Genomic DNA, 12404 nt, shown 5'->3' with positions numbered 1-12404 from the left:
GTAATCACTTTAAATACATCGGTTCAATCCTTCAAGTAGATGGGGAATGTGATGAGGATGTTAGTCGTATGATTAAATCCGGATGGTTGATGTGGAGACGTGCCATGAAAGTTTTATGTGATGGCAAGATTCCTAATAATTTGAAAGGAAAATTTTTCCGTACAGCCATACGATCGGCCATGTTATATGGGCAATGAAGGAGTCGTATGTGTCTAAAATAAGAGTTACAGATATGAGAATGTTAAAGTGGATGAGTTGTCATACTAGACTAGATATAGCCCGTAATGAGAGTATTAGAGAAAATGTAAGAGTGGTGTCAATTGAGGATAAGTTGAAAAAAGGGAGATTGAGGTGGTTTGGTCATGTGAAGCGTAGACATACGGAGGCTCCAGTTAGACAAGTAGAGCACATTAGGTTAGAGGGAAAAAAAAATAATGGATAAACCTAAACTAATTTGGAGAAGAGTAGTACAACATAATCTAGAAGTATTACACATTTTCAAGAATTTAACTCAAAAAGATTTAGAGTGGCGAAAGATAATTCATATAATTGACCCTAATAAATTTTTAGAATAAAAATTTAATTGAATTGAGAATTAAAATACTAAATATTATCTTAAAAACTATTATAGAATATAACCCATAGCATTAAATAAACCTTCCACAATTGTGCTACATGCCTACGAGCATAAATAAATAACTACTCTCCTCTTTTTTGAGCTTCTTATAAGTTGATTTATGTATTTTCATTAATAATTGCAAATTTGTAATGTATTTATTTAGATAATTGGAATTGCATGCTTACTTACATACCATGAAAATTAGAAGCAAAGAAAAATATCATCCATCGATTTTTTTTTTTCTATCGATTGGAGTTAACGATTCAGAAAAAATCAATCGGAGTTAAAGTTTTGACACGTGTATTGTTATTTGCACTCCTATCAATTATAAAAGTAAAAATATTCTAAAAATTAAAAAAAAAAAAAAGAAAACTTCTCAATAAATAAATAAATCCAATTAAAATTGCATCACGAGCACAGGACAAGCAACAGCAAATGCATATATTGAGGTAGATTACAAAGAGAGAGAGAGAGAGAGAGAGAGAGAGAGAAAGAGACGCGTACCAGCCGGTCAGCCATGAAGCAAAAGGCCCCCATTTATTGCCACACAGTCTGGCGCTCCAAAAGTAGAGACCACCAGAAGTAGGATAAGCAGAGCAAATCTCAGCCATTGATAAACCCACAACCATGGTGAGCAAACCCACAATTGGCCACCCGTATACCATAGTAACTGGCCCGCCATAAGTTAGACCAGAACTGTACAACGTGGTGAGACCAGTGATCACTGATATGATCGAAAATGTCACTGAAAAGTTTGCGATTGCTCTGCACATCACAACAACACAGCAACCGATCTTAATAATTGTTGAGATATTTCCTCTTTAATTCTTAATTAGATGCCAGATGAAATGAAAATGAAGTAAAATTTAACCAAACATGAATGCTTAGTTAAATTTCTATATCTTCGAAGAAGATAAACGTTGCAGGAAAAGAACTTGTGGAATGGTTTAGGGAAGGATTTGTATACGCACGAGAGTACGGCTGAGTTCTTGCTTGTAACCGAGCTGTTGCAATCGTATATTGTCGGAATCAACGGCGTTGCCATCTCCGAGAGGGAGGTAAAGGGCTGCAGCTTCCATTTACTGATAAAACAGAGATTTGAAATGAAACTCGTTCTCCAAGTCCAAGGCTTTAAATATCCTCGGCCTTTCGTAAGGTTGGCATTTCGTTGGGAAAACTCATTTCTTATCCGACGGTCAACAGGAAAGCGACGTCAACAGAATATTTTTAGATGGGTGCCACTGTTATAAGTTTAATGATTATTAAATTATACATTCGCATATTAAATTAATTTATTTTAAAAGAATTTTAAAATATTTATTTATATATCAATATTAAAACTAATGTAAAGAGAAAAATTGAAATTTGAGTATTTGACTTTTTTAATTAATATTTTAATTTTTTTGTTTTAAAGTTTTTTTTATATTTTGATTAAAAAAATTAAGATATTTTTAAATTTAAAAATTAATATTTACTTATAATTAATTATTACTTTAGAAGTTTAATTATATTAATCATATTATTAAATATATATTACTATTTTTTTATTTTCTAATTTTAATGTTTAAAATTAAATATTACGAAATTATTATTTCAAATAATTATTATTTAATTGAAATTTTTTTACTAGTAATTATTGTGAATACTTTTTATTAAAATTTATTTTATGTAATATAAAGTTATAAATATATATATCAAAAACTTTAGTGTAATGAATGAATTTTAATGCAACGTGTATATAAGGGAAGAGGAACAATTAGATTAAGGTAATTGTATTAATAAATAATAAAATAAAAAATATAGAAAAAAAATTAAGAAATAGATATTTTTTAAACATTTCAAAGTAAAGTAAGAGATGATAAAACACCCAAAAAAATATTTTACTAATTATTTAATGTAAATATTTATATTTTTTATATTTAATTTTATTTTTCATTCAACTTTAATAAATATATATATTCATTAAAATATAGAATTAATGAACTTCTAATTTTAGCTTTTAAATAATCATTTATTTTAATTTGTTTTAGTACGAGCAATAGCTGCACAACACGTGAATATATTACAACTGTAGTTGGGTGTACCAACATTTCATGACCAATAATTTCCTGCCAACTAAAGATGGTCGTCGCTATATAATTATTCATTAATTTAAAATTTTGTGCTACTTTACAGCTGTGAGAAATTATTGATTTCTCAAAAAGCAAACCCTCCCACTTTAATCATATTTAATACATAAAAATTAAAGTAAGTATTTATTTATTTATTGTAAGGTAATTATTTATTTAGTTAAACTTTACAGAGAGGACTTCTGCCTATAAACATGTTCTTCTCTATCATTTTTCTTATATATTTTTTTCATCCCTCATATTCTCTTTAGATAGTTATCGTGAGTGTTTTTACCGATACTTTTTTTTATGTTGATTTTTTATTTTTTTAATAATTTTTAAATTGTGTTTTATTGTAATAAATTTTTAATATATCTTTTTAAATTTATCATTATTAAGAGATTTTGAGTGAATAAATTTTTAAATTTATTTTTATTGATAAATTTAAATTTTTATAGTGTTTTTTATTCTTTGGTGGAGTTTTCAAGTATTTTAATGGTTGAAATATTTTTTTTTTTTAAAGAGTAGTCTATATGTGTCCATGAATATATCTAAAAAATAGAAGCCTACAATTCACCTGTTGACCAATTAATATACTTTACTAATATTATTAGATTTTTTAAATTTTTATATTATTTTTTTTATGGTTGTTTAATTTTATTAATGTAAAAATATAATATATTAATTTATATTTTTTTTATACTTTATTTTAAATTAATAAAATATTTTCTACATCTAAAAAAAAATTATTGATTTAATTAATTGTTTCAATTCATTTTGTAAAAATATTTAAAATTTTTTCCTGACAGGGACAGTGTACTGACTCTTCATTCTAAAAGATGGGGATGTCGATGAGAGAAGCATCTTCGTTACCTGCTTGTGTGGCCATTTTGAATATTTGATAATTGCCGTAACTACGCTTTCTATCCCTGGATTACAGCTTGAAATGAGTAGTTATCAGGACGAAACTATAGCATTCAAATGTAATATATTGATTACGAAATTTCAACCCAAAATTGATGGTTCAACCACAATTCTACTTATATATATGGCTGTTTAAATTACAGAGATGTGATGTAGTGTTGTTTCTCCTCTTCCGATCACTTTTTCATGGGGAAAAAAACTTATCCATGCTAAATAAGAAGGTTTAATTTCATTCATCATCAATTGACACTGTATCTTTCATTTTCAATTTGCATATTTTTAACGTCAATTTAATTGACAATGAAGTCATTATTACTTTTTGGTTAGAGACTAAGATTACGAGGCAATGCCAACATAAATTTTAAATAATAAAATTTAAACTTTTGAGAAAGAGGAAGAGACAAATTGAAGGGGAAAGAGAGAGAGAAAGAGAGGGAGAGAGAACAGGAAAATAGTACGTAAGAGAGAGAGAGATACAGAGAGAGTGAGTGGGAGGGCAAGGGAAGAGGTAGAGGGTGACAGATAAAGAGCGAGAATAGAAAGATAAATCAAGGGGGAAGAAAGAGGGAGAGAGAGTGATAACTTGGAGGAGCGGGAGTTGTATACAGGGGTGAGTATTTGGTTCGAATCAAATTGAATTGAATTAAATTATAAAAATTAAATAATAAATTTTAAAAATTGAATCGAATTGAAATGGGTGAAAAATCTAATCAAACTGAACCGCTATATTTTGATTCGATTCGATTTAAATCGATCGGTTTGATTTTTTATTGATTTTTTAATTTAGACTTGATTTTCAAGTTATTTGGTCTAATTTTAACTTTGGTTTGAACCTAATAACCATTAATCAATGAGATTAAACAATTAATATATATAAAATTAAATATAATTCATAAATTTTTCATAAAAATAAATCAATTCAAAAATCGATTCGGTTCGATTTATTTCGATTTGACTATATAAATTACTATTCTGTTAGGTTCGGTTTAACTGATTTTTTTCTCTTCAAAACCGAACCGAACCGAAATAACTGAAATTTTTATAATGTAAAAATGAACAGAACTGATTGAATTTTAAAATCGAACCGATTGAATCGAATTGACTCGTTTCGGTTCGATTTTTTTGTTTGAACCGAATTCTGCTCAGCCCTAGTTGCATATTGTTATAACCCTAAAATAAACAAAGGGTGAGTATTAACATATTTTAAATGTTAAGCTGCATAAAGATTTTGGATCCATTTACTTAATTAATCAAGAAAATACACTCTTAAATGAACTTCTTCACCAACAATTAAGATCATGCGTATAACATAAAATATATATATTTACGCTTCAGAAGCCTCTTAGCTGGCGAGAAACTGCCAACCTTTTGTAGATTTCCATAACCAACCTGGTATCTATTACTTCCTCTCCGCAGCACACTATGGATATCTCTTTCTCTTTCGCAACCTTCTTGTTTCCTCCCAACCACCCCTTGTTGTTCAACGTCCCCATGCTGTTTGCTACTCGAATCATCATCTCCACATAAGCTTCATGAAAATTGATCAAAAGTCTGAAGGGTGAGACAAGTTTCCACTGCAGTTTTCTTGTCGTTCTTAGTTTCCAAAGCCGCCGAGTAGAGCCTCCTCCAAGCCTTATGATCTTCAGCTTCCTTTTGTTGTTGCTTCCTCTTCCAAGTCTTTGGTATTTCCTCCTCCTCCAGCACCTCTTGATGCTGTTATAGCACGCACTAGAAAATTTGTCCATATTTTGGAATGTTTCTGCTAGCTAGCTATTGATGTTTGTGGTGCATGCAAAGTTAGAAATGGGTGTGTTTATATAGATAGAGGCAAGAAAACTGTAAACTCGGCCGGTGATGTGTGCAAGACAAGTAGATTATGTTGCTTAACTGGTCAGATTAGGATGTCTGACCTGGTAATTACAAGTATTTAAAAAAAATTATAAAACCTTTATTAAGTTGTACCATATATGTGCTGTTGGATGATGGAATTTCAAGCGATGGGTTTCTTGACCAAGTAGAGAGAGATTAAAATAACATTCTCTTAGCTTTGTTTTTATATTATAAATATACATGCTGTTGGATTGGCTTTCATCGATGACCTTCCTTTTAGAGTCTAATATGCCCAAATAATTACTTTGACCATTAAAAATATATATATATTTTAAGTTTTGATTTCAAAATAGATCATTAGTTTTCATTTAAAAATATATAAATGTATCCGATTCAAATATTTCCGTTCGTATTGGAACCAAACTCAAGGAACAATATCGATCTAACGTATTCTATTAAGATTTTTTTTTAATTATTATGTCATGAATTAATTTTGTCTATCGTGATATTAAATTTATAAGATGATATATATAGGCTATATTACTCATAATTGAAAATTAATTAAAATGATTTAATATCAAAGCCTATTTTTATTTACAATTAAAAAATATTTTTGAGTTAGTTTAAATACATCGAAATTAAGTTTTATTTTCAAAAATTTTTAAGAATGTATTTTCCATATCAATCTAGTGTATTCAAAATTATTTTTAAATCATCTTGAAATATTTCTCAATAAAATTAAATCTTGATTAATAAATGTGAGGCTTTTATCCTTATTAACTGAATTAATTTCGTTAATATTATTTGCATGTAGATAAAAAAAAATTCATTATAATATATATATATATATATATATATAATTGTGTTACATATATTAAAAAAAAATGCTGATTGTTGGATGATTAGTAAAGCTAAAGGAAGCTGACCGTGTACATTGACTGAAGAAAAGAATTCTGGGGCTTGTCTTATTATCAAATTCACTAGATTTTAAAAGAAAGGCCAAGGCCAAGAGCTACTTTGGCTGTCAGCCCTTGCTTGATTAAACTATTATTGAGAATAATTCAACTTTTCATTTGTCCCGTTTTTTTAAAAAATAAAAATAAAAAATCATACTAAGAATGACTTTTGTGCATTAGGGTGACTGGCCACTTATCAGAAAAAGTATAATTTTCTACTTATAAGAAAAAGGACCGCCAAAAAATTGTAGAAAAGATTGCCTTTTATTCATATTGTTTTCCTGCTGGTGGTGAAAATATATAAGAACTAGCTAGGGAGAGGAAGAGAATTTATTACATTGTATTTCTATCCTAAGAACCAATCATGGTTTTGAAAAGTCTGAGCATGATGATTATAATTGCATCTTTACTTGATTTGATTGCAGTGGTTATGATTCTGTTCTAACAAGAGTCTCTTACCTTCTCCTCATCGTGTGAATAGGCTATACAACTTCATTAGCACGTACCAAACAGCAAAAAGAGAAGTAATTATGAGGAACCACCAACTCCATGATATCCATACTCGATTGCTTTGAGTCGAGACAAGTTGCTTCTTCTCCGTTTCTTCTTGTCTGCAAAGAAAATGTCTTGGTGGGTTAAGGTACAAGATAGAATCTTTTTCAAGAATCAGCCTAGAAACCTGAAATGATGATAGGATGTAGCTTTTCGGAAAATTCTTGATATGATGTGACTATGATTAAATTTGAAAGGGGCAGAGTTAGATGACATGCCTTGGTGTTGTCTGAGGTTCAGAAATTTCCATCGGGGCAGTGGGTTGTGATTTTTTAGGTTTACTTGGAGCACTAGGAGCTTGTTCTTGGGGTTTACTAGTTGCAACCGATGATGGTAAGGAAGGTAGTTTTCGGGGTTCAACACTTGGGACAGGAACGTTCTTCACCTGCAAAATGCAGTACATTAGTCCAATCGAATTGTATAGGATTTGAATAAAATCCTGCTACTAAGTAAGAAACTCACCAAATTCCTGAATTGAAGATTGTAAAACGTTTCAATGTATCTTTGCTTGGCAAACTTCTGTTCCTTGTTTAGCTTCCTCCAAAACCCATAAATGGATCCCATGTTCAACACTTTATTTGCATAAATCTTCCACGTATAGCTGTAAGGATAATGGAGTAGTATGGTCAAGTAATAATGGAAAAGGTTATATGGTGAGATTTGTCATGATTTACTTCAAGTGATGCAATTACCATTCGTATATACGTTGCAGGCCTGCTGTTGACATCTTGTTCCAATATTCAGGATCTGTCTTGCATTTCTCAAAGAAATCAGCAATCTTGTTGCTCGATTCATCTCCATTGTTGGGATCAATGTGGAATCCTGAGACACCATCAACAATAATTTCTGCTGGACCTCCTTGATTAGTTGCAAATGTGGGTAAACCGCAGTTCATTGCCTCGATGACTGTTAGACCAAAAGCCTCATACAATGCAGGCTGCACAAAAGCTCCTTTTGTATCTGCAATGCACCGGTAGAGCTCTCCATTGCGATATCTATCAGTTTGAGCTGCTATCCATCTGATCTGACCCTTAAGTTGGTATTTCGCTATCAAAGCATGCATCTTGTTTATCTCTGCGATTTCTTCTCTATCTTTTGATTTAGATGGATCAAAGAATCCAGCTACAACGACAAGATTTACCAAGTTTCTAAGCCTTTTATTCTGTCCATACCACTCAGTTAATCCTGTAATGTTTTTCACTGTATCAAGTCTTGCCATGGAGAAGATAATTGGTTTCTTCCTGTCTGCAAGATATCCACTGTTCCAGGCATATTTTAGTTTCTAATGAGAAACAAATTTTACAACCTTTTTTTTGCAGATAATTAGAATAACTTCAGACACTTACATGTGTTCATTATTGTCCTCCTTGTTGTAGAGTAGTTCTTCAATGGCAGGATAAAAAGAAGTTAACCGCCTTCGTTTCTCTGTATAGGGAAAGTAGACGGATTGGTCAGCCCCAGGGGCAGCAATGTTGAACTTTGGATCAAAGACATTGATGCCTGAGACAACCCGGCAAAGTCCTGGCATAGTAAATGTCTCATGGCTTTCATACTGTCCAGGCCTATCCTTGCTGAGGGGAAATCAATTTTTTAGTCAATCATTGGATTAAAATCAGTTGTGTAGAACGTTTTACAATAGATGATTTTAGACAATAGACTTACCTTCCTGCAATTTCTTGGAATGTGCTGGTTATGATAAAATCAGCTGTGTTCATTGCAATCATGTCAGCTGTGAATTGACAGGAGAAGTGGTACTTGGGATCTAATTGTTTCCATTTGGCATCTGAATCTTCATACTTGGTTTTCTCTAAAGCATGAGCTATAGTTCCCTGGATTTATAGCAGGCCAAAATTTAGAACACAAGCGAAGTGATTAATTACAAGTACAGTAAAACTAATTGAGCTAGGCTTATACCAGAGTTATGCCAAGTCTGTTTGCCATCAGAGATGCCACCAAGTTTCCATCACTGTAATTCCCAATAATGAGATCTGGTTTACATTCCATGTGTTCAAGAACCTTATCAGCAGCATCCTATTGTTGTTGAAGAGCCAGAGAGAGAGAAAAGGACAATTTAGTCCACAGTTGATGGAAATAAAAAAAGTGAAATTAAATGTACACAATTAAAGGAAAAGGAGAGACTTGCCTGGGCAAATTTTTCAAGATAAGGATAGACATCGAAACGGGAGACCCATTGGGGAAGAACCCCTTTCTCTGTCATGAATGGGACTCTAAGAATGTTAGAGTGCTTTGTGTCAATGATAGGTTCCATCTCCTGGTTGCACTTGGTTCCTCGAGCATCTGGTATAAGTCGCGTTATCTGGATGCATATGAAGATTATAGAGAGGAGAAAAGAACTAATTCAGATTGAAATCTTTCACCGACTTAAAAATTTTAGTTCTTTGAGTTTGTATGTATGTTGCTCACCACAAGAATCTGAGGCTTCATATTAAGGCCTTGCTGCTTGATTCTGAGCAGCAGCTCTTCTTCTAATGCTCTTACTTGATCAAGAATGTAAACCACCTATGCATTGTCATATTTTATTTGTCAGGAAGCATTATAGGAATTATGTTTTATATGTTTTTTGGGATGTCTTACACACCTGGCCACCAGTGTCTGGCAATCCAAGGACATCTGCCTGGCCAAAATAGCCATGTGGAGAGAAAATTACAATGTTGAACATGTTAGGAAGCCTGCCAAAGAACAATTCTAGTTTTGCTGGTTCTTGGGCTTGAAGTGATTCAGAAAGCATTCTCATGGTCTCTTTAACTCTTTCTGCAGTATTCCCCCATCCCTTCTCAAATCCTAACTCTTTCAGGCTGAAGAATTTCTCACATTATCAATGCAATCAGTAATGTCAGACCTTTATGGTTCACTAAAGGGAAATTTGAAGAAAATAAATTAGCAGACAGAAAAATTACCTATGTTGAAAATCCTGATACGGTGTGTGTTTTGGAAATGCAGAGAGAACATCTTCAGCTCCAAGGAGTGCCACCTGAAGCTTGGCAACTGTATCCAACTTTTCATTGATCATCATATTCTGCGTTTTACAACAGGCGTTCACCTTTAGTTTCCATCACATTGAAAGTGTTGTCAGTCATTTCGAAATATCTTGTAAAATTAGATACCTCTCCCTGATAGTCAAGGGCTAGTAAATAGTCAAGCAGAGGCTTTGCACTACCAGAGCTCCCATTAAGCTTTGAGGACATGAATTTTGAGATGTATTTCATCCCATTCCCAATAGAAGAAGAAAGGGTCAAGCGAGGAGTTGAGAAATCCATGGCTCCAAAATCTATTTCCAGAGCATTTTCATCGCTGGCCCTGCCCATAAAATAATTATATTCATTTTTTTTTATTGATCAATAAGATGGGATAGAGCTATCCGTGGTACAATGGCAGGCAAATTACCAGTTTTCGTCAAAGATCATTTCTTTGAACTGCAAGTATTCTGATGCAGAGATGCCATCAACACTCAGATCTTCAGCATTCACTTTAACGTATTCCCAGAATCCAGGATTTGGCCTTACAGCAAAAGCAACATAAGGTGGAATAACGGCTGCCTCCTGCAAATTTTAATATAAAAAATAACCAGATTAGCCCTTTTCATCTAATATATGTGTGTGTGAATGTGTCTATCTGTCCCAATATATATAAAGAGAGAGCATGAATACCTGAGTGGCACTCATGATGTAACCAAGTAAGCCTTCCAAGACCCTTTTCCTTTCAACCTTGTCTTGTATCGATTTCTCCATTTCATCCATTATATGTTGGCGTTTCAAAAGTTTTTTCCCAGTTGCAACAAAGCTTTTGTAATCATCCCAAGAAAGAAAAGAGAATCAATTATTTATGCGCAAAATCATTTCAATAAAAGAACACAAAGAAAAACTGCATGAAAGAAAAAAAAATACCTGGAAAAGCATATCTTCATGTGATAGCGGCTCTGCCTCAACGCATCGGGCATACTTTCTGCAATCGTTTCAGAACGCTTGAGAACTGGTCCGGAAGCCATTTCAACCAAATATAACACAAGATGCTTTAAGAAACAGAAAGATTTTGGATTCACAATGTAGTTTTGTGTTTCACTTGGTGCTTTAATGTATTTATAACAAGTTGATAACGGGAAATAGCAAGGCTTTGGCTAGGAGAGTAGGAGAAGGAACATTCCTTAGAACCAGTTGTGGGAAAGAGAAATTGAACGAAAGAAAGGAATAAGTAAATTGATAGAAGCAAATTTAGATTGCCTTTTTGTCAATATAAGATCTTAAAAGAGGAGGGAAAAGAATTGTTTAAAGTCCTTAGAGCTAGAAATATGCTTTCCTTCTTCTCGTGTACCAGCATGGTATTACAATCTGTCATGCCAGTACTTTCCACTGCTGCAGAATTTTGAGATTTGCTGCCGAGTACTGATACATAAATATATGTTCTCATTATCTTTTTCACTCGGTCTTCTCGCACAATTTTAACAGGATTATACGTTTCTTGGTCTTCTTACTGTTACCCATATGTTTCAAGTTTCAACATTCTTTGGCTAAATATCAAGTTACCTCTTATTTGTCTAGAACTTCCACTTTTATTGTTTTTTTCACCATTATCTTGTCATGTATCTTTTTTGAGCCAACAAAAGAAAAGCAATTTTCATATTATTTGCAAGCAACTCTCCCTCTCTATTTATAAACATGAATTTTACCTTATCCTCTTACAAACATTAATTTGTTATACTTTACTATCATCCTGCACAGCTCATTCTGTTAATAAATTCAGAGATAAAATAATGGCACAAAAACTCAAAGTTTGATAAAAATTAAAATTTTCTTTTAAATGATAAAGCGCTAAAACTTGAAATTATCCTTATAAAAATCTATTCTAAGATTATACGTTATTCTGTGTTTGGCATCTTTTATTTTAGTTGTAGAATTCATTTACAACTTATCTATATCTATCTATAATATATATAAATATACAAATGGGAGGCCAACTTTTAAATGGATAAAAATATATTTATAAATTTATATAATTTACAAAACATAATTAATATAAATTTAATTTTTATTTTAAAATTAAATTTTCTCTATAATATAAATTCTAAGTCAAATAAATGTCAATATATTATATAAATTAATTATAAAATAAATATAATGTAGAATTTTATTTAATTTTAATTGAAAACAAGTTTCTTGAACTTATGTACGTCTTAATATTTTTTTTTTATTATTACAAATATACATCTTGATTATAAAAATATTGTTAAAATTTGATTTTTGATATTCCTATTTGGTTTGTCATATTAACCTATGACTTTTAAAGTTATAATGAAATCTTGATAAATTTTAAAATTTTTATTCTTAGATTCTAATGCTAAAATACTTAAAATTTTAATACCAAAAAACTTGTAATCAGAGAAAAAAAATTTCAAAATAA

At 31.5% G+C, this 12404-nt stretch overlaps 2 protein-coding genes across 3 annotated transcripts in view; both read right to left on the bottom strand.

Annotated features, from left to right (window-relative positions):
• Positions 1-1407, bottom strand: part of LOC110637799 (amino-acid permease BAT1) — a 37148-nt gene extending 35741 nt beyond the window's left edge. The window contains exon 1 of one of the 2 annotated variants that reach the window (XM_058140266.1): positions 1124-1407. In XM_058140266.1, the coding sequence (XP_057996249.1) occupies positions 1124-1392 (269 nt within the window). In that variant the 5' untranslated portion in view covers positions 1393-1407. The remainder of the gene's footprint in view (positions 1-1123) is intronic. The other variant, XM_058140264.1, reaches the window with a different exon arrangement.
• A 5275-nt stretch (positions 1408-6682) lies between these two features.
• LOC110636873 (sucrose synthase 7) lies at positions 6683-11263 on the bottom strand. Its single transcript, XM_021786741.2, has 15 exons — positions 10895-11263; positions 10658-10790; positions 10395-10549; positions 10115-10307; positions 9908-10026; positions 9589-9805; positions 9414-9509; positions 9133-9306; positions 8904-9020; positions 8652-8818; positions 8336-8560; positions 7682-8248; positions 7452-7590; positions 7208-7374; positions 6683-7048 (listed from the first exon to the last, which is right to left on the bottom strand). The coding sequence occupies exons 1-15, from the start codon at positions 10993-10995 to the stop codon at positions 6904-6906; spliced, it is 2715 nt and encodes a 904-aa protein (XP_021642433.2). The 5' UTR covers positions 10996-11263; the 3' UTR covers positions 6683-6903.
• Positions 11264-12404: the final 1141 nt, after the last annotated feature.

The sequence above is a fragment of the Hevea brasiliensis genome, chromosome 17, assembly GCF_030052815.1.
Source record: "Hevea brasiliensis isolate MT/VB/25A 57/8 chromosome 17, ASM3005281v1, whole genome shotgun sequence".
NCBI lineage: Eukaryota > Viridiplantae > Streptophyta > Magnoliopsida > Malpighiales > Euphorbiaceae > Hevea > Hevea brasiliensis.
This window is presented reverse-complemented; position numbering and strand designations above follow the sequence as displayed.

Excerpts from the sequence above, each read along its gene's own strand:
- LOC110636873 (XM_021786741.2), bottom strand. The coding sequence starts at position 10,995 with ATGGCTTCCGGACCAGTTCTCAAGCGTTCTGAAACGATTGCAGAAAGT. Across the intron at positions 8,561-8,651 it reads TTCCAAGAAATTGCAGGAAG|CAAGGATAGGCCTGGACAGT; the intron begins GTAAGTCTATTG and ends ATTTCCCCTCAG. Across the intron at positions 8,249-8,335 it reads GAGGACAATAATGAACACAT|TGGATATCTTGCAGACAGGA; the intron begins GTAAGTGTCTGA and ends TGCCTGGAACAG.